The sequence below is a fragment of the Talpa europaea genome (genome assembly GCF_964194135.1).
Source record: "Talpa europaea genome assembly, chromosome: 5".
NCBI lineage: Eukaryota > Metazoa > Chordata > Mammalia > Eulipotyphla > Talpidae > Talpa > Talpa europaea.
The window spans coordinates 143,752,175-143,776,234 of NC_140071.1; the positions used below are offsets into that span (position 1 = coordinate 143,752,175).

General features: G+C 73.2%; 3 protein-coding genes across 3 annotated transcripts; 2 read left to right on the forward strand and 1 right to left on the reverse strand.

Annotated features, from left to right (window-relative positions):
- Positions 1 to 1,292: 1,292 nt before the first annotated feature.
- Positions 1,293 to 12,305, reverse strand: IDUA (alpha-L-iduronidase; the record flags this gene model as incomplete). Its single annotated transcript, XM_084233512.1, has 13 exons — positions 1,293 to 1,490; positions 1,580 to 1,680; positions 1,875 to 2,164; positions 2,257 to 2,378; positions 2,754 to 2,966; positions 3,217 to 3,433; positions 3,516 to 3,695; positions 3,769 to 3,971; positions 4,054 to 4,149; positions 4,395 to 4,502; positions 4,807 to 4,892; positions 11,598 to 11,738; positions 12,151 to 12,305. The coding sequence occupies 13 exons, from the start codon at positions 12,303 to 12,305 to the stop codon at positions 1,378 to 1,380; spliced, it is 2,025 nt and encodes a 674-aa protein (XP_084089638.1). The 3' UTR covers positions 1,293 to 1,377.
- Positions 8,712 to 11,254, forward strand: SLC26A1 (solute carrier family 26 member 1; the record flags this gene model as incomplete). Its single annotated transcript, XM_084233873.1, has 3 exons — positions 8,712 to 9,302; positions 9,701 to 11,187; positions 11,242 to 11,254. 3 exons carry the CDS (start codon positions 8,712 to 8,714, stop codon positions 11,252 to 11,254), a joined length of 2,091 nt encoding a protein of 696 aa, XP_084089999.1.
- Positions 12,306 to 15,780: 3,475 nt separating the features above from the next.
- On the forward strand, positions 15,781 to 23,390 carry DGKQ (diacylglycerol kinase theta; the record flags this gene model as incomplete). Its single annotated transcript, XM_084233055.1, has 23 exons — positions 15,781 to 16,063; positions 17,410 to 17,489; positions 17,633 to 17,732; positions 18,013 to 18,098; positions 18,200 to 18,334; positions 18,464 to 18,614; positions 19,009 to 19,074; positions 19,159 to 19,259; positions 19,335 to 19,558; positions 19,627 to 19,717; positions 19,802 to 19,856; positions 19,937 to 19,998; positions 20,220 to 20,370; positions 20,571 to 20,609; positions 20,970 to 21,085; positions 21,357 to 21,508; positions 21,594 to 21,742; positions 21,824 to 22,002; positions 22,359 to 22,459; positions 22,599 to 22,745; positions 22,817 to 22,928; positions 22,997 to 23,149; positions 23,289 to 23,390. 23 exons carry the CDS (start codon positions 15,781 to 15,783, stop codon positions 23,388 to 23,390), a joined length of 2,835 nt encoding a protein of 944 aa, XP_084089181.1.
- Positions 23,391 to 24,060: the final 670 nt, after the last annotated feature.

Below are 24,060 nucleotides of genomic sequence, written 5' to 3' on the forward strand. Positions count from 1 at the left end.
GGGCAGGCCCCAGGGCGTGCTGGCCGCTCCGAGTGGCCGGACCTGCCCCGTGGGGGTGGGCTGGGGCTCCGTGCAGGGAGCATGCCCGGCCCCCCGGCATCCTCTGCTCCTGAAGAACTAATGGACGGGGCTGGCTCTCCCTGCAACAGCGAAGACAGCAGAGGCGGACACAGATTCAGCAAGACTGGGCCCCCGCCATGAAGGGGTCCTCAAAAGACAGGGACACATGCGGGGCCCCGGCTGTGCTGCTCCTATGGGGGTGCTTTGAGGGGGAGGGACGCAGATGAGCCCTTCTCGGAGCCAGAGTTTGCTGGGGACGGGGTGGGGTCGTGACACTGGGTGAAGGGAGAGGTCACAGGGGCCAGATGTCTCCCCACTGGCTGTCTCCTGCAGGAATCTCCCTTCTCCCCGCTGGCACTGCAGTGGGCAGACCGTCAGCCCACGCGCAGCGGTCACCGTCCATGCCACCCCTGCACCCCCCTCCCTGGCAAGGCCTCTCCTGCCTGCCTGTATCCACCCCAAATCCAGCACGGAGGAGGTGCCCAGTGACCAGTCCTCCGAGGTGGACAGTGGAACACGTGCACCCGCCCACTGCCTGCTGTCCGCCTGCTGCACCAGCCTTTCCCACACACCCGGGAGTCCAGGGCCGGGACCGGGCCCCGCCCGCAGAGCAGACCACCTTGAACACAGAGGCAAGAGAGTCTTCACTTTTTAGTTAATTGTTGTGTACAGAGGGGGCCACGTGTCCAGCAGGGCGGAGTGCCCGGGTGCAGCGTGGGGCAGCATCTGGGAGGCCCCACCGCCTCGCCCACGCCAACTGGAGGAGGCAGGGTCCAATCCACAGGCCAGAGGGTGCAGCCAGGCCTCCCCCTCCCGACTAAGGCCCAGCTCAGCGCCTCCGGCTGCCGGCCCCTCCAGGGCACCGGGGTCGGCTCAGCTGGGGGCGCTGGGCAGGTTCCGCCACCGTCAGGGCCCCACGCGGGTGCACCTCGGCCGTGTGCATGCTCCTGAGCTGCCCGGGAGAGGGGAAGACGGGCGGGCGAGGCGCCGCCACTCCGCGCCGGGCTGCTCTCCCTCCACTGGAGAGCTCGCTGCGGCCTGGCCCTGGGGCTCCGGGGAGGCTCTTCCCACCATGGCTCTGCCCAAAACACGTCAGGGCGCCCAGGGTGCGGGGAGAGGAACCCCGCAAACAGGCTGCTGCAGCTCCCCCAGCCCATGCAGGGCCTCCCCTGCTGCGGGGAGGAAGGGCAGCCCCACGCGGCCCTGGCCCAGCTCCCCGCGGCCTCTCAGAGGCCTGCCCCAGCCAGCCCTGCGGCCCAGGCCCACGTGTGCAAAGGCCCTTCAAGGGGCGGGGGACACAGCGGGTCCCGGGCTCCATCAGCAGTGCCGGGGCGCGTGCCCTGGGGCCCCCACGGGGCGGGAGAAGGGGCCTGGCCGGGCCCAGTAGTCCACGGCGCGGACGCGGTAGCAGCCGGAGACGACCCCGGAGTCTGGAACAGAGGGCGGCGGCTGTCCAGGGCTCCCGGCTCCACCCCAGGCGCCCTCCCAGGCCGGGCAGGGCCCAGGCGCCGGCGCTCACCTGGGCTGACCACGAAGAGGTTGAAGGTCGAGGGCTTCCTGCTGAGGGGCCTGTAGGCGGCTCCGTCCGGGGCGAACTGGATCTCGTAGGTCCACAGGCACCTGGGGCCGAGAGCGCTGGGCAGAGGACGGCCCTGCCCTCCAGCCCCGCCCCCGGGGCCAGCAGCAGCCGAGGGTCCCCGGCACGAGCCACGCCCGCGCACCCCAGGGCGGGGGAGGTGCTGGGCAGTGGGGGGTCGGGCAGGGGCCGATGTGAGGGCGGGGGGCTGGGGCGGGGGGGGGGGGCGTTCACGCACTTGGAGCCCACGAGGTCATCCGACCAGACCAGCAGCAGCTGCCCGCGGGTCAGGGGCAGAGCGCGGAGCCGCGTCACCTGGCGAGAGAGGGCGCGGCAGGGCTGAGGGGGGGCCCGGGCTGGGGGGCGGGGGGCGGGGGGCGGGGGGCGGGGGCGCCCACTTGCCTGGCCGGGCGGCCGCGCGGGCCGCGCGCACACGTGCAGCAGCAGCAGCGAGGGCAGCGGCAGGCGGGGCCGCAGGGTCAGGCGGCCGCCCGCGGGGAAGGGGCGCGGAGCGGCGGCCACGGGGTCCTGGGGACAGGCCGGGCCGTGAGGAGCGGGGCCCTCGAGGACGCGCCCCCGGCCCGCCGCCCCCCCCACCCCACCCCACCCCGCGGGCGCACCTCGGCCGCGCGCATGCGCCGGAACTGCTCGGCGGAGGGGAAGACGGGCCGCCCGAGGCGCTGCCACTCGGCGTGGGGGCTGCAGAGCCGGTTGTCCAGGTGCAGCGTCACGTACACCAGCCCTGCCGGCGGCGCACGCTGGGACCGCGCCTCGCGGGCCGGAGCCCCCCGCGCGCCCACCTGGCCAGCCCCCACCTGCGCCCTCCCGGCCGGCCCCCCGCGCGCCCACCTGGCCGGCCCCCCGCGCGCCCACCTGGCCAGCCCCCACCTGCGCCCTCCCGGCCGGCCCCCCGCGCGCCCACCTGGCCAGCCCCCACCTGCGCCCTCCCGGCCGGCCCCCCGCGTGCCCTCCCGGCCGGCCCCCACCTGCGCCCTCCCGGCCGGCCCCCCGCTTGCCCACCCGGCCGGCCCCCCGCGCGCCCACCCGGCCGGCCCCCACCTGCGCCCTCCCGGCCGGCCCCCCGCTTGCCCACCCGGCCGGCCCCCCGCGCGCTCACCCGGGCCGGGCGGCACGCCGCTCAGGCGCAGGGTCACCGCGGCGCTGCGGTTGGGGTGCGCGCGGGTGTCGTCGCTGGCGTAGAGCAGCACCGCGGCGCGCCAGGCGTCGGCGGGGCCCCGCGGGCGGTGCGCGCTGGCCAGGACGCCCACCGTGTGGTTGCTGTCCAGCACCACCCCGGCCCGCGACACCTCGGCCCAGAGCTGCTCGCCGTCTGCGGGCGGAGGGAGGTGGCCAGGCGGGGCGGCGCCCCTCGGCCTCCCAGGCCTGGACCCCGCGCCCCCCGCGCGCAGGGGGCCCGGCCCCCCCCCCCCCCCCCGCCAGAGGGGCAGGGCGGCGCCCTCCCGCGACCCCGCAGCCTCGCCGGGGGGCCTCGCCCAGCCCGCGCTCCCCTCCCGGGGCCGGGCGCCCGGCACTCCCGGGGTGGCGGGCGCGGGGTGGGGGGGGGGGCCGGGCCGGCTCACCCAGCAGCGCCAGCAGCGCCATGGCGGCGAGCACCGGCTTGCGCAGCAGCTGCACGTGCGGCGGGGCCGTGTTGTTGACCTGGAAGCGCGCGGTGAGCGTGCGCTGCGCGAAGGGGTGCGGGTGGTAGCTGAGGAAGGCGTTGTCGTTGCTCAGGAGCGCGAGGCGCGCGGCGGCGCTGGCGTTGGCCCCCGGCTGGTTCTGGTGCTGCGCGATGACCTGCGGGCGGGAGGCTGGCACCGTGCGCGCCCGCCCGCCCGCCCCCGCCCGGCCCCGCCCGGCCCCGGGCCCCGGGCCGCACCTTCACCACCATGGCCGCGTAGGTCACGTCGGCTCTCCACGGCCGCGGCAGGGCCCAGCCCACCAGCGGGTCCGCCTCGTCGTTGTAGACCGGGGTGTCGGCCAGCTCGGGGAAGAGCCGCCGGATCAGCTGCACGGCCTCGCGCTCCTGCTCCAGGATCCAGATGGAGCTGCCCGCGCCCTGCGGACCCGAGCCTGAGCGGGGGCCGTGCGCCCGCCGCGGCGCGTGGGCTGGCGGCGCCGGCCCTTCCTACCTTCTTGTGGAGGGCGATGTAGTCCAGCCGCACGCCCACCTCCCCGGTGAAGAAGTTGGTGCCGCGGAGACAGTGCTCCAGGAGCCCCCAGCTCAGCGGGGAGCGCGGCGGCGGGTGGAAGGAGTCCCCGGGGCCGCCCAGCCGCAGCGCGGGGCTGGCGGCGCGCAGACCCTCGGAGCAGGCGTCGTAGTAGTTCAGGAAGCCTGGACAGGGGCCGCGGTGGGCACTTTGGTGATGGCCAGGGGTGCCCCTCTGCCGCCCCATCGCTGCGGGGAAGACACCCACCTTGCAAGGACATGGTGACGTTGTCAAAGTCATGGTGGTCCGGCTCGTTCCAGGTCTCAAAGTTCCACTTGGACACATGCGCGAGCCCGTACCTCCCTGCAGAGCGACCCTCAGGTGGCGCACGCGTCCAGCCTCCGCCAGCACACGCCAGGCCCTCCAGACCCTCAGGATGGGCACCCGCGGGTAGGACCACGGACGTGGGGGGTGTTGATCCTACAGGAGCCCGCCCCACCTGCCTGGGCTCCCCCCCTGATCAGCAGGCCTTGGCTCCCCGGCTTGTCAGGGCCCAGGGCAGTTCACCCTGAAGCGCCCCCCACCCCCAGGGCGAGCGCCACGCCCACCAATGTATCTCCGGGCCAGGACGGAGACCAGGTCCTTCCACTCAAACACCTGCTGCTTGTCCTCAAAGTCGGTGAAGTGGCCGGACGGGCTGCCCATCAGCTCAAAGCCTGCAGTACCAGAAGGTGGTTCTAGCAGCTCTGCCTGCGCCTCCCGCTGGCCACCTCCAAAACACCTGGCCCTGCCCACCTGCCCCAAGGCCCAGCCCCACCCCTGCCCCAAGGCCCCAGCCACCCCTGCCCACCTGCCCCAAGGCCCCACCCTGTCCCTGCCCACCTGCCCCACCCACACCCCAAGGCCATGCCACACCTATGCCCCAATACTACCTGTACCCCACAGCCCAGGGCCAGTCCTGAGAAACCAATGAGAACTGGAAAGGCCCAGATTGGGAATGGGGGCAGGGCAGCCGCTTACCTGGGAGGAGCTGATTCTCCTGGAGAAGGTCCAGGTACCGGTCCAGGTGGGTAAAGTTGTAGCTCAGGCCCTGCCCCACTGATCCCCTGTAGAAGGACATGCAGTAGGAAGGGGTGGGGAAGAGGCTGGAGCTGGGCCGCACAGCCCTCCCTCGGGAACGCCCGGGAAGTCTAGCAGTCACTCACAGCCTAGTAGAAACTAGTGTGTGGCCCCTGGGACCCAGCCCCTGCTCCAGGGGCTCAGGGACGAGAGTGCGGGGTAGGCAGGCCTTTGGGAAACTGCAGGGTGGAGTGAGGGGCAGGGGAGCGCTGGAGCTGGCAGGACATGGGGCACCACACCCTGCTTCTCTGTGCTTCTTCTGCGCCCCATCTTGACCCAACAGTGCCTCTGCCCTCCCCCCACCGCCAGGCCACAGGAACGGGCAGAGCGGGGCCTCCGCAGGCCGCACCTCCACGGGCTCATTCCAAGGAGGAGCTGGAGTGGAACAGCAGGGTGCTGTAGTGGCCGGGGCCGCGGGCCAGGCAGGCCTGGAGGCCTGGGCCGCGCGTGCAAAGGCCTGAGGCAGGTGTGAGCTCGCACAATCACGCAGAAAGGTGGCTGGCAGGCTTGGGATGCGTGAGCTGTGAGATGACACCCCCAGGCCCAGGCAGGGGGTCCCGACTCAGGCAGAGTGGGGCGCAGCCAACCAGTGCCACCGCTGTCTCAGTTACACGGTGACAGCGATGGTAGAGGAAGCTGGAGGCCCCTGCGCCGGGCACAGCCCCTCCCCGACCGCAGACGCTGCCCGTCACGGCCCCCCCACAGCCAAGAGGCTCCTCCGGGCCTTTGTGCCCTCGGGGCCTGGGTGCATGACCAGTGATGTGTGTCCCCAAGAGGAGTCCCGCTGCCCCAAAGCCCCGTGCCTGCCTGGCCACCCTGCTCCGGCCCTGGCCCTCACGGTCCAGTTTGGCCGTGATGTTTTGAAGGACCCTCCGGGGTGTCCATGGAACAGGGTGGGGCAGTAAAAGCAAGGAGGTGGGCCTCCCTCCCACAGGCCGGGCAGCTTCCCCCGGTGGACGTGGACATGGAGGGGGCCTGGCCTTGGTGGCTGGTGAGGACGCTGACCCTCAGGGGGAGGCGAGGAGGGGCGTGGGCACGTCAGCCAGCACCGAGCCGACTGCAGGGCGCAGGAACAGGGTGAACCCCGCTGGGTGCTGCCACAGGGAATACAGCAGGGCCCAGCGCTCTGAGGGTGCCCTGGCCGCCCTGAGCCAGCTGCGGGGTGGCGGGGGTGGGGGGACAGGGTGTGCAGGATGCCCCTGGTGACTGCTGAGGGACCAGTCTGGGCCCACTGGTTGGCCAGGCCAGGCCACCCAGGGTGCCCTCCCGACTCCAGGAGGACCCGTCCTCCACCCTCTGTAGTGGTCCCACTCCTGTCTCCACGCGCAGGGCCCTTCACGGCGGACAGGGCTGCGCTCAGCTCCAGCCCCGCTGGGGACACCCCTTTCCTCCCTGCCCACCACATAGGGCTGCGTCCCACCCAGGGCCGAGGGGGCACCCCTTGCCACCCTCCCCAGATCTCCCGTCCAAAGGTCACAACCAGTAGCAAAGAAACAAACTTAGCAAGCACTTGGGTAAAGATTAAATGTGCACAGCAGACCGGATCCAAAGTTCAAGGGGGGCATCAGCAGGGCGCTGGCTGACCTGGCGGAAAGTGAAGACCCAGCTTTCTCTGCGGGCTCTGGAGGCCACCGGTCTCCACTGCGGGCGGGCGCACGAGCCCCCGCTCAGCGTCTGCAGCCAGGTGTCCACACCCTGGCCTGCTGGCCTGGCCTCCTCGCAGCAGGGGTGTCTGGGGAGCCAGTACTCGAGCCCCAGACTCGGAGCCGAGCGCGGGGGCCCTGGGCCCAGGAAACCCTGGCGCCAGCCCTGGGCCCTGCTGGCTTGGGTCCTCTCTGGACGCACCCCGCAGCAGGGGACTGGGCGCCCTAAGCCAGGGAGGCGGCTGCAGAGCGAGCTCCCCTGGGCCTCTCCCCCAGCGCCTGGCGGCTGCTCCGCCGGGGTCGCCTCCCACTCCAGGCCCTGCACGTGGGTCGAGGCCACGGCGACCCCACAGCGACCTCATCGAGCGCGTGTTGTGGCGGGTCAGCCCCGCGGGCCCCACCCGGCCTGAGCACGCGGCGCAGCATCCAGCGGCGCCCGGACGGTGAGTGCTCTGGGTACGCTCCCGGGGCGGGGTCCAGGCAGAGGATGGTGCGGGCACCGGGCCCGGCCGCGGGGAGTAAGGGTGCCCACAGCCCCACCCGGAGACCCCCGGGATGCGCAGGGCCTGGCGGGCGGAGCGTCCCCAGCAGCCACGGGAGCGTGTACTCACTTGCAGGACGCCTGAGAAATTCCGGCCGGTCCACAGCCTCGAGACCCCGGGGCCCGGCACCCCCGGGTCCCCAGACCCTTGGCCCCCAAGACCCCCGGGCCCAGACCCCCGCCCCCTCTGCCTGTGGGGGGTTCAGCGTTCCCTCTACCAGTAAGTGTGCTCAGCAGGTGCGAGGGCGGCTGAAAGGCAAATTCGGAGGCACCCAGGGGGCAGGAGACCCAGCATGAGGCCAGTAGGTTGAAGTGCTGGGAACCCCTCAGGCCCTTCCAGCCTGCCTGGGCCCAGGCCCCCCCCTCCGGGAGGAGTCTGCAGGTCAGGCGTCCAGGGGACGGGGAGATCCCACCTGGGCATCTTCAGGCCAGGCCCTATGATCCTGGCCTCAACACAGGGACCCCAAAACAGGCAGAGGGACAGTGGGAGAGGCATCCAGGGGTGCCACAATTTCAAGGGGCAGACAGAGCCCTGTGGCGTGCCTGGCGCAGACACCCTGCCTGGCGGGGGTGGGGTGGCAGGACCTGGGCCGTGCACTGCGGGGCCTGAGGCTGCAGACCCGGGGAGTGCCCGGCTGGTGCATGCTCTGCTCTGCGGTAGCCGGGCCTGGAGATAGTGGCAGTTTATGAGCCTCGGCAGCTCGGCGCCCTCTCTGCCCCCTGCTCCAGCCCTGGACCCGGCCAGCGGCTCTGTCCGCAGACAGGGCGGCCTAGGCTGGCCTGGGCACGGGTCCTGACCGCCGCAGGTGTGGGGCCGACTCCCACCCTCGGGCAATCCCACTGCCCAGCTCCACCCGTTCTTGACGCCCGGATGGAGAGCTCGGTCCACCCCACAGGCAGCCGGGGACCTGCAGTGTCTGATTACAGTGGCTCCCCACCAGCCATAGGTGGCCTCCGGGCAGGTAAAGCCATGACTCAGCACCGCAGGCGGACAGCGGACTGCCAGCAGCACGGGCCCTGCGCCCGCCGGACGGCCCTCCCTGCTGCCCACCCTCCCCGCAGCGGGGCGGGGCTCCTGGGTCCACCCAGATTGGGGCCGCCTGCAGTGAGTCCCCAGTCCTGCGTCACCTGGAGGGGCGCACGCACTTCCAGGGTGACCCCGGGCGGCATCTGAACAGGCGCAGTTGGGGCTGGGTGGGAGGGCCTCAGGGGTCAGGGGCCCCCGTGCTTCGGCCTTCTGAGAAACATACCCTCCAGGGCAGGCCCCGCTCCGGAGGCCCCGGAGATGTGGTCGAGCCGCCCACTGCCCGCTGGCCGCTGGCCCGGCTGCTGCGTCCTGCACACCCAGGCCCCTCCAGCCCCAGCAGGGTGGCCTGCTGGCACCCCCAGACTGAGTGCCAGGCTGCCCCCCAGCAGCGCCCCACCGAGGGCCCGGGCACCCTCTTCTGGGGAATCCCTGCCCCAGTGCAGAGGAGTGGCCAGAGGCCACGCACTGGGCAGCGCACATGGCACTGGTGCAGTGTGGCAGGACTGGAGCTGGGCAGGCCAGTCTGGGTCTCTGGGATGCCCCTGGCCCAGCGGCAACACCCGCCTCTCTGTTGCAGGACCTCCCGCCACCCAGGATGGACGTGTCCCCTGAGGGCCCTCTGCCGGCCGGGGGGCCAGTGCTGGTACGCCGGCGGCCCCCCGCACCCCGGGGCCTGCGGCAGGCGCTCAGGGCCAGGCTGCGGCAGCGCTGGGACTGCAGCCCGCGGGGTGCCTGGGCGCTGGTGCAGGGCCTGCTGCCCGCCATGCGCTGGCTACCCCGGTACCGCCCACGGGAGGACCTGGCGGGCGACGTCATGTCCGGGCTGGTCATTGGCATCGTCCTGGTGCCGCAGGCCATCGCGTACTCGCTGCTGGCCAGCCTGCAGCCCGTGCACAGCCTCTACACGTCCTTCTTCGCCAGCCTCATCTACTTCCTCATGGGCACCTCGCGCCACGTCTCCGTGGGTGTCTTCAGCCTGCTGTGCCTCATGGTGGGGCAGGTGGTGGACCGGGAGCTGCTGCTGGCCGGCTTCGACCCCGCACAGGACGGCCCGGGGCAGGCGGGCAACGGCAGCGCCCTCAACACCTCAGCCGCCACGTTGGCCCCCGGGCCCCTGGGCTGCGGGCGGGACTGCTACGCCATCCGTGTGGCCAGCGCCCTCACGCTGGTGGCCGGGATCTACCAGGTGAGGAAATGCCAGGGTGCCCCTGGGTGCTGGCCGCCTGCAGGGGTCCACGGGAGGGAGCACGGGCCAGGCTCAGGGAAGCCTGTGAGAGTAGCAGTGGACCTGCCGGGCAGGGTGGTGCCGGCGCGTGGCCTTGGCCCGGGCACGCCCACCCACCCCCCACCTCCGCCTTGTGGCAGGACCCAGCAATGGCCTGACTGCCTGCTGCCCCACAGCTGGCCTGCCCACCCAGCGGCACCCCTTCAGGGGCCACCCTGGGTCTTCTGGTGGCTCTGGGTCTCCAGGAGGAGGGGTGGTGTGGGGAGGGGACTCAGAGCCCACACACGGCTCTGCCGTGAGTCCACTAGGAGGAGGGGCCTCGGTGGCAGGGCGCCAGGCCTGACCACCTCTGTCCACAGGTCCTCATGGGCGTCCTCCATCTGGGCTTCGTGTCCACATACCTCTCGCAGCCGCTGCTGGATGGCTTCGCCATGGGGGCCTCCGTAACCATCCTGACCTCCCAGCTGCAACACATGCTGGGCGTGTGGGTCCCGCGACACCAGGGCCCGGGCATGGTGGTCAGCACGTGGCTGAGTCTGCTGCGCAGGGCTGGGCAGGCCAACCCCTGCGACGTGCTGACCAGCGCCGTGAGCCTGCCCTTGCTGCTGGCTATGAAGGGGCTCTCAGACCGCTGCCGGCATCGCCTGAAAGTGCCGCTGCCCGCGGAGTTGCTGGTCATCGTGGTGGCCACCCTGGTGTCCCACTTCGGGCAGCTGCACGAGCGTTTTGGCTCCAGCGTGGCTGGCGACATCCCCACCGGCTTCCCGGCCCCGGAGGTGCCAGCGCCCGGGCTGATGTGGCGTGTGGCACTGGACGCTGTGCCCCTGGCCCTTGTGAGCGCCGCCTTCTCCCTCTCGCTGGCCGAGCTGTTCGCCCGCAGCCACGGCTACTCCGTGCGCCCCAACCAGGAGCTGGTGGCCGTGGGCTGCAGCAACATCCTGCCCGCCCTCTTCCGTGGCTTCGCCACCAGCGCAGCACTGGGCAAGAGCCTGGTAAAGACGGCAGCCGGCGGCCGCACGCAGCTGTCTGACATGGTCAGCGCGGCCGTGGTGCTGCTGGTGCTGCTGGCCCTGGCGCCGCTGTTCCGGGCCCTGCCGCGCAGCGTGCTGGCCTGCATGGTGGTGGTCAGCCTGCGCGGGGCCCTGCACAAGGCCAGGGACGTCCCGCGGCTGTGGCGGCTCAGCCCTGCCGACGCGCTGGTGTGGGTGGCCACGGCGGCCACCTGCGTGCTGGTCAGCACCGAGGCCGGGCTGGTGGGCGGCGTGCTGCTCTCGCTGCTCAGCCTGGCCGGCCGCACGCAGCGCCCGCACGCCGCCCTGCTGGCCCGGGTCGGGGACTCGGCCTTCTTCGAGGACGCCGCGGAGTTCGAGGGGCTGGTGCCCGAGCCGGGGGTGCGGGTGTTCCGCTTCGCGGGGCCCCTCTGCTACGCCAACCAGCGCTTCTTCCTGCGCTCGCTCTACCGCCTCACCGGGCTGGACGCGGGCCGGGCGGCCCGCCGCAGGGAGCGGGCTGCGGGGGCCGGCGTCGGCGGGGGCGCCCCGGGCGCGGGCAAGGACGGCGCCCCGGAGGCGGGCGCGGCCGCGCTGCTGCCCGCGGCCGGCGGCTTCCACGCGGTGGTCCTCGACTGCGGCGCGCTGCTGTTCCTGGACGCGGCGGGCGTGGCCACGCTGCGCGCCCTGCGCCGGGACTACGGCGCGCTGGGCATCTCGCTGCTGCTGGCCGGCTGCGGCGCCCAGGTGCGCGGCGCCCTGCGCAGGGGCGGCCTGCTGGGGCCCGGCGCGGGCGCGGGCGCGGGCGCGGGCGGCGCGGACGAGGGGCCGCTGTTCCCCAGCGTGCACAGCGCCGTGCGCGCCGCCCAGGCCGGCCGGCCGGGCCGGACCCCCGCGGCCCCGCCCCCGAGCCCCGCCCCCTAGCCCGGCCGGCGCCCGGGGCCGCGGACACCCGCGGGCCGGCCGCCCGTCGCCGCCCGTGTGGACCGAGGGCTCGGGGGCCGCGGCGCCTTCTCGCGGGCTCCAGCAGGGCCCGCCGCGGCCCGAGCTGCCCTGCGCACCGAGGGCCGGCCGGGGAGGAGGGGCTGCGCCCCAGTGCGCCCCGCGCCCGCGCCCTGCCCTCCCGGGCCCCGCCGGGGCCCCGCCGACCAGCCGGCCGGGGCCTCCAGGGCACCGCGCGGGGAGGCCGCAGCCCCGCCCGCCCCGCCCGCCCCCGCGCGCACTGCCCCGCCGGAGCAGGGGCCGCGGCGCCCGCCAGCACGCCCACCTGGCCGCGATGAGGTCCAGCAGCCAGTGCGTCCGCACCTGCTGGATGCCGCCGTGAGGGACGGCGCCCACGTAGGCCAGGTTGAGCTGCTGGTCCCAGCTGAGGTCGAACCGGTCTGCCTGGCCGTGCGGCAGCGGCGGGCTGGGGGCGGGGCGCGGGATGTGAGGCCTCCGCGGGGCTGGCCCCGGTCGTGGCCGCTCAGGGGCTGACCCACACTTCCCGGCTCTGCCCGAGCGAAAGGCCCCGAGCGCCGGGGCCGGCAGGGAGGCTCCTGTTGCGGGGCCGGGGCGCCCACGGCGGGGGCCCCCGCCGCCCCGCGCCGCCCCGCCCGGGGTCTCCGGCCAGCCTGCCGGCAGAGGCGGACACGCGGGCAGGGGCCCAGGTCCCCGTGGCCAGGCGCCTCACCGGCGCCCCGGGCAGGGAGCCCTCGAGGCCCGAACCCCCGGCGCAGGGGGACAGCGGGGAGGAGCGGCGCGGGCGAGCCCGGCCTGGGGCGGGGAGGGCAGCCGCGGGCGGGCGGGGCCGACCGGACGAGCGACCCGCCGGGCCTCACCAGAAGCCGGTGCTTCTCCAGAAGGGCCGCAGGGGCCGCAGCGCGCGGGCCGCGTCCACGCGCACCAGGTGCGGGGCCTCGGCCAGGGCCGCGGGGGCGGCCAGCAGCGCGGCCAGCAGCGCGAGCGGCGCGGCGCGCGGGCGCGGGCGGTGCATGGCGGGCCTCGGGGTCGCCGCCTGCAGGGCCCCGCCGCGCCCCGCCCCGCCGCGCCCCGCCCCGCCCCGCCGGGCCGCCGTTCCGCCTCCGGGTCGCGCGCCACGTGACCGCCGCGGCGGCGGCGGGGGGCCTCGGCGGGCGGGGCGGGCGGGGCCTCTGTGGGCGGGGCCGGGCCTCGGGGCGGGGCCTCGGTGGGCGGGCCCGGCGGCGGGGCGGGGCCTCGGGGGGGAGGGGCCGGCGGGGCGGGGTGGCCTTGGGCTTCCGAACCCAGACGGCGAGCCAGGGCTCGGGCGGCTCGAATCCGACGGGGTCTGGCCGGGCCGGGGTCTAGACGGGGTGGGGCCGCGCCGGGCGGGGTCTGGCCGAGAGTCTGGGGGCGGGGGCCCGGCCTCTTGGGGTCACGCGGTCCGCAGAGCTCGGGCCTGGCCGGGGTGCACAGTGCCGCGCGCCGGGCTGCGGGAGGCCTGAGACTGACCCCAGGCTCGGCACCACCTGGCGGCCCCAGCGCTGGCCCCTGGGGAGTGGACATAACGGCCCGGGCAGGGTCCGTTTGGAGGGTGCTGATGGGTTGGAAGCAGGCAGGGTGGGCAGGGGTGCGCCAAGGTGACCTGTGAGGTTCTGGCTGGAGCCCGTTCTCTGGGAGGGCTGGTGAAAGGGGCGGGTGTGGTCAGGGGCACCGCCTCGCGGCTGCCTGCTCCAGCACCGGGGCAGGTGAGTCAGAGGAAGACATCTGGCGAATAAAAGGCTTCGGGCCGGACAGACAGGGCCACCCAGCCCAAGACAAGCCTGGCGAGGTGGGAGGCAGTGTGGGGGCGTTTCGGGTCTCCAGACTAGAGTGGGAGATGAGGCAGCGCCCTCCAGCGACCCTGGGGAAGAAGTTCCCAAGGCCGTGGCCATGGGCGAGGGCCCCATAGGCCCCATAGCAGAGGGGCAAGGTCGGGGGAGCACGCCCACCCTGGGGGGTGCAGGACCAGGGGGAGGGCAGGGAGGAGCCCATGACGAGTCCCCCAATCCTGTCCCAAGGCCAGCGTGGGTGCGGGGGATGGGAACAGACGTCCCCCGAGCTGGGGTGTCTCTGAAGCACAGCGTCCAGGAAGAAGTCGTTATGGAGACGGCGTGGCGGGCGTGGGACCCAAGCCAGAGGCCATGCGTGGGGCACTGGCCTCCAGTGGGAGGGCCGCAGCGCGGGGCCCGGGCCTTCCACTTTGAGAGAGACTTTGTGTAACAACAGTCTCCACATGTTGGCACTGCAAAGTAAAACTTCAAGGTTAGGCATTTTAAAAAAGAAAGATTGTAAATGCCAAACCAGGAGAAAAGGACGCGGCCCCTGGACAGAGCGTTCCACACACTCGGGTGCGAGGCCGGGGGTCCCAGGAAACAGCGGCCACTCTGCTGGGCCTCTGCTGCAGCCCTGCCCGCGGCTCGCCCACACCACCCAGTCCCCAAGGGCGAGGGTGCTCTGGGGGGCCTGGAGAGCAAGGGGCGAGCAGGAAGCCTGGTGGAGGTGTGGGGTGCTTGCAGGACGTTGCTGAGCATGAAACTTTTCGAAATGAAGATACTGAAAAAAACAGAAGACCTCGAGAAAACTGGTCAAGATTTATTGAATTCTACATTTTTAATTGGACCGCTTAATAGTTAATGTCATGTTAATAAAACAGGTAAGACTTGATGGATCGGCTGATCTAGTAGCAGACCAAGCTCTACTGGGGGATCCAGGCCCTGGAAGATGGTGGGACCCACCCCCACCCAGGTCACCCCCCAGTGCCCCAGCACCCCTGTTCCCCCAAAGCGCCCACAGATGGAGGAGCCCAAGGCAGGACTCACTCTGGGCCCATTTGCTGGGCCACAACCGGAAGGAGGGACCTAGGAAGGCCAGTGCGGCTCTGGGAGCTCAGGGACAGGATGGCCCTTGGGGTGCCTGAAAAGGGGACCTGGAGTCTGGGGGGCTGGCCGTGTAGGGTGCCTGGCGCAGCTGCCATGTGTCTGGGTTGAGGGGAGTGCATGAGGCTGGGGTTTCGGGGCCCTGGGAGCAGAGTCCAGCTTTCCCCTGAGGGGCAGCCTCAGAGCAGTGGCCACCCACCCCCTCAGATGAGGCGGAGCCTTCACTGGCAGGGATGGCACTCAGGGGATCACTGGGGTTGGACCATGCTGGCCCGGGTCCGGCCTCTGGCCAGACACCCCCGCCAGGGATAGACTGCTCTGCCGAGTGGGTGGTGTGTGACACGCTGTGCCCCCCACACCACACACACACAGGTCACTCTCAGTGGGGCTGGTGGCTATGGGCCCCACACTCATTCCAGGAGGGGATCGGTGCCCACCCAAGTCTAGGGCAGTGCAAATGCCCAGAGAAGTGCCTGGACAAACGAGGGAGCCCTGGGGTGTGGCTGAGTCTCCCTGCCCCCGGGGCGCTCTCCAGCCTGGGTCAGTGGGCACCTCCTTCCGGCCATCCACTCCTGCAAGGCCCTGCCCAGCTCCTCGGCCTGGGCTTTCTCCCAGGGGCATCATCCTGCCCCGCGGCGACGCTTTCTGTGGGATGGCAGGAGCCCTCTCCTTCCCTCACCTCCTCGCAGGCCTCCCGGGCGCCAGGCCCTGCTGGGCTGGGGCCAGGGCAGCCCACGACGGACACCAGCTCCGCCACCGCGGTGCCGTCGGCGGTGGGCGCTGGGCGCTGGGAGCTGACCGCTGGCGGGGTGCGCCCCAGGACACGTCTCCAGGGGCCTGAACCAGGAGGCTGTGCATGCCGGGCCCTGCCGCTTTGAGGCTCAGGCCGCAGCCCGGGGGCGCCCTGGGCTCTCCACCAGGGCCCGCCCGGCGGGCAGGGCGCAGCGCTGGCCGACCGGGTGCCCTTCCGCCGTGAGGACGGGGCGGCGGCTGCGGGTGTCCGATGGGCAGCCTGCGGCAGGCGAGGGCACCTCTGCTGGCCCCTGCTCCACCCACCCGGGGCGCCGGGGCCCTCCTCGGGCCTCACCTCCGGCCCCTGCGTCCCTTCCCCGCTCCTTCGACGCGGACTGCGGTCCCGAGGCGCGGGCAGCGCCGGGCGCCCTCCATGGCCGCCAAGCCCGGGCTGGCGCCGCCTGGGAGCCGCCCGTCTGCGCAGGCGCGGCTTGGGCGCCACAGGCCCAAAGGTGTCTGGCGTCCGGCGTCGGTCACCGGGGGTCCAGCGGCCCCGGCCGCCCCCGGCGCGCCCCGCCCCGCCCCGCCCCCCAGCGCCCCGCCCCCCAGCGCCTGCCCGCCCCGCCCCGCCCCGCCCCCAGCGCCCCGCCCCCAGCCCCGCCCCCGACTCGCCCCGCCCCCCGCGCCCCGCCCCCGGCGCGCCTGCCCCGCCCCGCCCCGGCGCGCGCCTGCGCAGTGGCGGCGGGCGCAGTCGGAAGCCCGCGGCGCGGACCAGCGGGGACGGACGGCGCGGGCGCTCGGCCTCCAGCCCAGCGCGGACCCGCCTGCCGGCTCGCGGGGCTCGGGCCGCCCGGGCCGGGGATGGCGGCGGCGGCCGAGCCCGGGGCCCGCGCCCGGCTCGGCGGCGGCTCCCCGCGCCCGGGCGGCCCGGCCTCCAGCCCCGAGCTGGGCGGCGGCGGCCGCGCGCGGCCGGGGCGGGGGCCGGGGCCGGGGCCGGGGCGGGGGCCGGGGCCGGGGCGGGGGCCGGGGCGGGGGCCGGGGCGGGGGCCGGGCCACTGCTTCCGGAAGGTGACGCTCACCAGGCCCACCTTCTGCCACCTCTGCTCCGACTTCATCTGGGGGCTGGCCGGCTTTCTGTGCGACGGTGAGCCCCGCCCGCCGCTGCGCCGGGCCGGGGGCCGGCCGGGCCGGCGTCAGCGTCGCCGCGGCGGGGGGACCCGCCGGAGCCTCTGCCGGCCCGGGGACACGGCCCTGAGCTCGGGCCTGAGGAAGCCGCAGACCCGACCTGCGGAGCAGCCGGCCTCCCGCGCCGCCTGCCGGGGGAAGGGCAGGGCTGGCCGGGCCCAGGGCTGCACAGGGGCGGCCGGGCACGGGGCGCCACTCCTGGGGTGCCGGGGCTCACAGGCGGGGATGTGCCGGCTGAGGCGCCCCCCGCAGGGGTGAGAGGCGCTGAAGGCGGCTCGGCCCGCGATAGATCCAGGCCTCTTCCTGGGCGCGACCTCGGCAGGTGGGGCTCCTCCCGCCGTGGGGCTCCTCCCTAGGGCAGGTGCCAGGCCCTCAAGGGCCCCAGCGGGAAGCAGCTCGGGACGGAGCCAGAGGTGGGGGAGGCCCGTGCTGGGCAGTGTCCTGACCTTCACTTGTGGGGAGCGAGGGGCCTGCCCGGGGTGTTGCAGGAGGCTCCCCTGCCCTCCCGGGAGCACCCAGTGGGGCACAAGGGGAGCCGGGAGGTGCCTGTGCCGCGCTGCCTTGTAGGTCAGCTAGGGTCCCCCCACACACCCCCCCACCCCCGCCTGCCTCTGGGTGTTCTCCACAGGAATGAGGCACGGCCGGGCGGCCCGAGGCACAGTTCGCCCTGCTGTGTGGACACTGTCCATTTGACACTTCACTCTTAGCTCTGCAGCCCTGTCCATCCCGTCCTGCCTGTGGCCCAAGCCAAGCCCCTACCCTCGATGGGCAGCTCCCGCCTGCGTACCCCGGTCCAGCCTGCGCTCTCTCACGGCCTCCTCTCTTCCTGTCCAGCTTTGGGCCCGTGTCCCTGCTGAACTCTGGTCTCCCCAGCCCCCTCCCTGGGTGCCTCTGTTGCCCCCTGGCCTTGTGAGCCTGGCGAGTGTCCATTCTCCTCACTGTGCGGGCTCTGGGGCTGCCTGTCCTGGTCAGGAGAGGGACCCTGCCTGCTTCGGTTCCGCCCGCCACAGACTGATCTGGCACTGCGTGTGGGGCATGTGCAGTGGAGTGTGGACAGCGTGGGTGGCAAAGCTGGTTGGCTGCTGGGGCAGCTGGGACAGCCATCCAGGGGGCGCTACAGCTGGCAGAGGTCGCTGCGCCTCCCTGGGCCCCTGAAATGGCTGGGGTGCTGGGCCATTCTCCCGGTCGCTCACGGTAGGCAGAGCGGCCTAATGTGGGGCACCCCGAGGCCCTGGGCAGCCCTGCTGCTGTGCTGGGGCACGGCCACCCCTGTGGAACAGTGGCTCACGTGCGTCTCCTCCCCAGCCTGCAACTTCATGTCCCACGAGAAGTGCCTGAAGCTGGTGCTGCCACCCTGCGCCCGCGTGGCGCCCAGCCTGGTCCGGGTGCGTGGGGTGTGGGTGCCTGGGGGGCCACAGGGTGGGCACGCCAGGTTGCCAGAGGGCTGGGCAGGCAGGTGTGGGGCCAGCCCGCTAGTTGGGCCTGCAGGGCAGTGGGGCTGGCGCCCAGCTGAGGCTCGTCCCCGCAGGTCCCCGTGGCCCACTGCTTCGGTCCCCGCGGGCTCTACAAGCGGAAGTTCTGCAACGTGTGCCGCAAGGCCCTGGAGGCCCCCGCGCTCCGCTGCGAAGGTATGGGCCTGCAGGCTCCCCCTCGTCCCACCTGGGTGCCAGGTGTGGTGGGCAGCAGGGTGGGCGCGCCGTCCCAGCAGGTGCCCCGCAGGGTGCGGGCTGGGTGGCCAGGCCGGACAGGGCCGGGAGGCTGAGGCTCCGGCTGGTCCCCACCCGGCCCACAGGTGGCCCTGAACTCGAGCCAGGGAAGGGCGAAGGGCTGGAGGACCGCCAGGGCCACGCCCAGGCCTGGGGGCGAGGGTCCAGTGGCGAGAGGGCCCTAACCCTGCCTGCCCCCCAGTGTGTGAGCTGCACGTTCACCCCGACTGTGTGCCCTTCGCCTGCAGCGACTGCCGCCAGTGCCACCGCGACGGGCACCGGGAGCACGTGAGTGCGGGGCCGGGGCCGCGGGGGGAGGCGCGGGGAGGCCGGGCCGGGCCTGGCCGGGCCCAGCCAGCCGCCGACCGCCCGCCGACCGCCCTCCGCAGGACCCGCGGGGCGCGCGGCAGCACCACTGGCGCGAGGGGAACCTGCCCGCGGGCGCGCGCTGCGAGGTCTGCAGGAAGACGTGCGGCTCGTCCGACGTGCTGGCCGGCGTGCGCTGCGAGTGGTGCGGCGTGCAGGTGCGCGGCGGGCCCGCGCGGGTGGGGGGCGCCTCGGGGGGGGGCGGTCAGCGTGCGTCCCGGCGGAGGGATCGTGGCCCGGAACCCCCGCCCGGCCCGAGGTCCTGGGGTGACGCCGTGTCCCCCCAGGCCCACTCGGTGTGCTACGCGGCGCTCGCCCCGGAGTGCACGTTCGGGGTCCTGCGCAGCCTGATCCTGCCCCCCACCTGCGTTCGCCTGCTGTCGCGCAACTTCAGCAAGATGCACTGCTTCCGCATCCCCGAGCGCGCGGCCGCGCCAGGTGGGCGGGGGCGGGGCCGGGCCGCAGGTGGGGGCGGGGCCGGCGGGAGGGCGGGGCGGGGCCGGCGGGAGGGCGGGGCGGGGCCGGCGGGAGGGCGGGGCGGGGCCGGCGGGAGGGCGGGGCCGGCGGGAGGGCGGGGCCGGCGGGAGGGCGGGGGCGGGGCCGGCGGGGGGCGGGGGCGGGGGCGGGGCCGGCGGGAGGGCGGGGCGGGGCCGGCGGGAGGGCGGGGCGGGGCCGGCGGGAGGGCGGGGCCGGCGGGAGGGCGGGGCCGGCGGGAGGGCGGGGCCGGCGGGAGGGCGGGGGCGGGGCCGGCGGGGGGCGGGGGCGGGGCCGGCGGGGGCGGGGCCGGCGGGGGCGGGGCCGCAGCGCGTGAGCACCCGCGGGCTGCCCGCAGGAGACCCGGAGGACGGCCTGGACGGAGGCCCCGCCGGAGCCGGCCGGGAAGCGGTGCCGGAGTCCAGTAAGCGCCCGCCCCCATGCGTGCCGCCCTTGTCCCCGGGCCCTGGCCGCGCCTCCACCGCGCCCCCTTCCGCCCCCTCGCCAGACAAGCAGGCCCTGAGGGTCTTCGACGGCGACGACGCGGTGCAGCGCAACCGCTTCCTCGTGGTCACCGTGCCGCGCCCGGCCCGCAGCGAGGAGGTGCTGGTAAGAGGCCCCTCCGCGGCGGGCTGCTGGCCGCCCCGCCCGCCGCCCGCCGCCCACGCCAGACCCGCCCCGCAGGAGTCGGCGCTGCGGGCCTACTACATCCCGGACGAGCCCGGGGACTTCCAGCTGCAGGCCCTGCCCGCCGGCCTGGCCGGGGCCCCGGGGAAGGCCCCAAGCGGGGGTCCCGTGGAGGAGGGTGGCCACGGCCCTGCCGCCCGCGAGGCCATGCCCGAGGCCTGGGTGCTCCGCGCGCTGCCCCGCTCCCAGGAGGTCCTGCGCGTCTACCCTGCCTGGCTCAGGTGAGGCCTGCCCGGCGCCCCGGCGGGGGAGGGGCTGGGGGCCCAGCTCCTGAGCTTGTTCCTTGCAGGGTGGGTGTGGCCTACGTGTCCATCCTCGTGACCCCACAGAGCACTGCTGGGACCGTGGTGCAGGAGGTCCTCCCGCTTCTCGGCCGCCAGGTGAGTCCCTGGGCTGCTCACTGCCAGTGAAGGTGTCCGGGGTGGGGTGGCCTTAGGCCTGATGCCCCACGCTCTGTCCTGCAGGCCGAGGGTTCCGAGAGATTCCAGCTGGTGGAGGTGATCATGGGTAGCAAGCAAGGTGGGTGTCTGTCCACTGCGGAGCCACAGCTGCCCACGGGTGACCACACCATCCTCACGCTGGGTCTCTTGCTCGTGCAGTCCAGCGGACGCTGTTGGCGGACACAGAGCCCTTACTAGACCGGCTCCGAGAGATCAGGCAGGTCAGTGGGTGGGCACTGGCCCCCCAGAGCTGCTGGTCCTGGCCACCAGCCCTGGCCCCCTGCCCCCCAGTGCGGAGGGTGCTGACGGTCCGGTGGCCAGCCACTGCCTGGGCCAGAGGGGCGTGGGGGGAGGGCCTCCCCTGTGCTTGGTGCTGGGCTCCCAGGTCCCCGTCGCAGGTTGGGTGCCCAGCACATCCTTCCGGCACGCTCCTCGCCCACAGACCTCGCTGCGGCAGATGAACCAGGCACGTTTCTACGTGGCCGAGAGCAGGGCTGTGGCCCCCTGCGTCTCCCTGTTTGTGGGCGGCCTGCCACTTGGTCTGTCCACCCCAGAGTACTGCAGCCTGCTGGATGAGGCCTTGGCTACCAAAGGTGTGGCCGTTGGTGGGCGTCTTGTCCGGGGTCCCTCTTCTCTTTGCTTTTCAGATCTTGGGGGCTGGGGCCCTGCGCCTGGGGAGGTCATTCTCTGGGCGAGCTGTGTTGGGAAGTGGTGACGCTGGCCAGAGCGCAGGGGCTGGGGTGAGCCTGGAGGGTGGGTGTGGCCCCCGCCCTGATGGTGCTCGCTTTTGCAGCTGGCCTGGTGTCCCTGAGCCACGTGTACCCCGCACAAGGTGAGTGTTCCCCGCCGCGGTGTCCTGGGCGGTGTCCGAGGCTCCTTCCCTCCTGCCGCCCGCAGAGCCTCTCGAGGGTGGGGGGGCGTGCACGTCCTCCTATGTCCAGTTCGGCCAGGACGCCTCAGCCTGGGCTCAGAGGTGGGAGGCATGCGGCCTCCCCGGGCCCAGCGTGGCCCTGTCTGAGCCTGCCCCCCTCAGTCCCCAGCCCTCCACCGCCTCCTGGTGGCTAGCACCTCTCACCTGAGCCCGGCCACCCTGAGGGCCACGGCCTGGGCTGGGGTCCTCCTCTGGTGGTCCCTTGACGGGGACCGCAGCCGCCTGGGCTGGACTGGCCCTGAGCTCCCACCCCTGATGCAGGTGCGCTGGTGCTGGAGGTGGCCTGCTTCGCCGAGGCCGAGCGGCTGTACATGCTGGTCAGGGACACGGCCGTGCAGGGCCGGCCCCTGAGCGCCCTGGTGCTCCCGGATGTGCTGGTGAGCGGGGCCCGGGCCGCAGCCCCGTGGTGTTCTGGGCTGAGGCCAGAGGGCTGGCATGCTGGTGACTCTTCGGGGGTGGATGCTGGGCCCTGGCCGCCGCCCCAGAGGCCCTGCTGTCTGCCTTTGGTGGCCCCTGCTCCCGCTCTGCAGCCCAGGGCCCACACCCAGGAGGACAGGGGGGTGCGGGGCCCCTGGCTGGGGGGGCACCACAACAGGGCCCCAGGCTCTGCCTTTTGGGGAGCCTGTCCTCACCCAGCCCCTCCATCAGCACACGGAGCTGCCCCCAGATTGCCGCCCTCTCCTCGTGTTTGTGAACCCCAAGAGTGGAGGCCTCAAGGGCCGTGACCTGCTCAGCAGCTTCCGGAAGCTGCTAAACCCTCACCAGGTCTTCGAGCTGACCCACGGGGGGCCCCTTCCGGGGTGAGCCTGGGGCCAAGCCAGCGGGAGGGGCCCGTGGGCAGGAGCTGTGGGCCCCAGGCTGAGCCGCTGTGGCCCCGCCCGCCAGGCTCCACCTCTTCTCCCGAGTGCCCCGCTTCCGTGTGCTGGTGTGCGGCGGGGACGGCACCGTGGGCTGGGTGCTCGCCGGCCTGGAGGAGATGCGGCACCAGCTGGCCTGCCCTGACCCTTCCGTGGCCATCCTGCCCCTGGGCACAGGTGGGGCCGGGTGCCTGGACCACCACCCCAGCCGCCCGCTCTGTGGAGGCCGGGGCTGAGTCCTTACCCACCTGCGTCCAGGCAACGATCTCGGCCGCGTGCTGCGCTGGGGGGCTGGCTACAGTGGGGAGGACCCGCTTTCCGTGCTGCTGTCGGTGGACGAGGCAGACGCCGTGCTTGTGGACCGCTGGACCATCCTGCTGGCTGCGCAAGACCCCAGCGGCGGGGAGGATGGCATGGCAGACGTGGAGCCCCCCAAGGTACCCATGCGCCCTGGGGGGGGTGTGGAGAGGCGCCCCCCCCAACAGGCCGCTCTTGACCACATCTACGCAGGTATTTGTCCTCACTCTGGCAGTGCCCCGGCGTAGGCCGGTGCTGTCCCCTGCGCAAATGGGCAGCTGAGGCACAGAGCAGCGGCCTGCTGGGTGGCACAGAGCCCAGCCACATGACCTGCTGCCTCCGATGCTGTGGCCACTGTGCGAGGCAGCTCCTGGGCAGATGGCACGCTGGCGACAGCGACACAGCTGGGCTGGATACGAGGAGGCCGGGTCACCTCGGGAGGTGGGGGAACTGGGTGGGCTAAGCAGGCCCACGGGAGGACATGTCTTATCCCCAGATTGTGCAGATGAGCAACTACTGTGGGATTGGCATCGACGCGGAGCTCAGCCTGGACTTCCACCAGGCACGGGAGGAGGAGCCCGGCAAGTTCACGAGCAGGTATCGGGAACAAGGACGTAGCAGGCAGGGCCCCCCACCTGGTGACGGCGTACTTCTCCAGGAGGCTATGATGCGAGGGGCTGGCGTTAGCAGGCTGCCTGTGGGGGTGGGCCCATGATGGCAGAGGCCTGTCCCACAGGCTCCACAACAAGGGTGTGTACGTGCGGGCGGGGCTGCAGAAGATGAGCCACTCGCGCAGCCTGCACCGGGAGCTGAGGCTGCAGGTGGAGCAGCAGGAGGTGGAGCTGCCCAGCCTCGAGGGCCTCATCTTCATCAACATCCCCAGGTGCTGCTAGGCGGGGCCTAGGGGGACATGGGCCGCGTCCTGCCAGCACTGACCTGCACCCCCTCCCACAGCTGGGGCTCAGGGGCCGACCTGTGGGGCTCTGACAGCGACACACGCTTTGAGAAGCCGCGCATGGATGACGGGCTGCTGGAGGTGGTGGGGGTGACGGGCATCATGCACATGGTGAGTGGGGGCTGTGGGCGCAGGGTGCTCCTGGGACCCTGCACCCCCTGACCTCCCCCTTCCACCAGGGCCAGGTGCAGGGCGGGCTGCGCTCCGGCATCCGCATCGCCCAGGGCTCCTACTTCCGAGTCACCCTCCTCAAGGCCACCCCGGTGCAGGTGGACGGCGAGCCCTGGGTCCAGGCCCCCGGGCACATGATCATCTCTGCCGCAGGCCCAAAGGTACTTCAAGGGCAGAGCCCGGCACCCACCTCTGGGAGGAAACACGTCCCTGGTGCTGGGAGGAAGGGCCCGTGACTCACAGCGGCTCCCGTCAGATGGGTGGCCCAGCCGGCCCCCTGACCTGCCCACCCTGGGACAGGTCCACATGCTGAGGAAGGCCAAACTGAAGCCCAGGAAGGCCGGAACCCCCAGGGACGCCCGAATGGAAGGAATGCCCGCCCCCGAGGGAGGCCCTGAGTAGACACCTGCCTGGCGGGGCAGCGCCCCTTCACCCCTGCCCACAGGACCTCCCGCCACCACGCCCACGACGGGGGCGCAGAGCTCCTACTGACCATTTCTCTGCCTCTGGGGCCTGGCCCTTGTCCTGGAGGGCAGGCCCTGCTGTGTCCCCCACCCTTAGCTGCTCGAGCTGGGTGGTGCCCCCCTTGTGACTCTAAGACGCTTGAGCAGCAGCTAGAGCGTGTGCGGGGCTGGGGCACCTGCTGCTGTCTGGGGGCAGCCCCTACTCTCCCTTGGCCTCCTCACTGTGGATACACTCTCAGGCCACTGGCTGACTGTGGGCCCCCTGGTGGCTCCAGAATGACCCAGCCATGCCAGGAGCGGACCCTGAGGCTGGCATCAAACTCCACCCTGCACGGGGTCTCCCAGTGCCCCTGCTGGCAAGGCCCCCTCCCACAAGCCCAGGGGCCCAGCCTGTACCTCTGCTGGCTGCGGGAGTCGCCTCCCCTGGACAGACACGGCCCCACACCCGCCTCCCTGACAGTGACACCCTTGGTTTCACGGCCCTGTGTTTATTTGCGTGGACTGGGGCGTCCATCCCCCCCCGCCCCCCGCGAGTCTGTAACCTGCCACTGCCCGGGCGCGAGCCAGTCTGCGGGAATACACCAGTGTCGCCGAGCTGCACCTCTGCT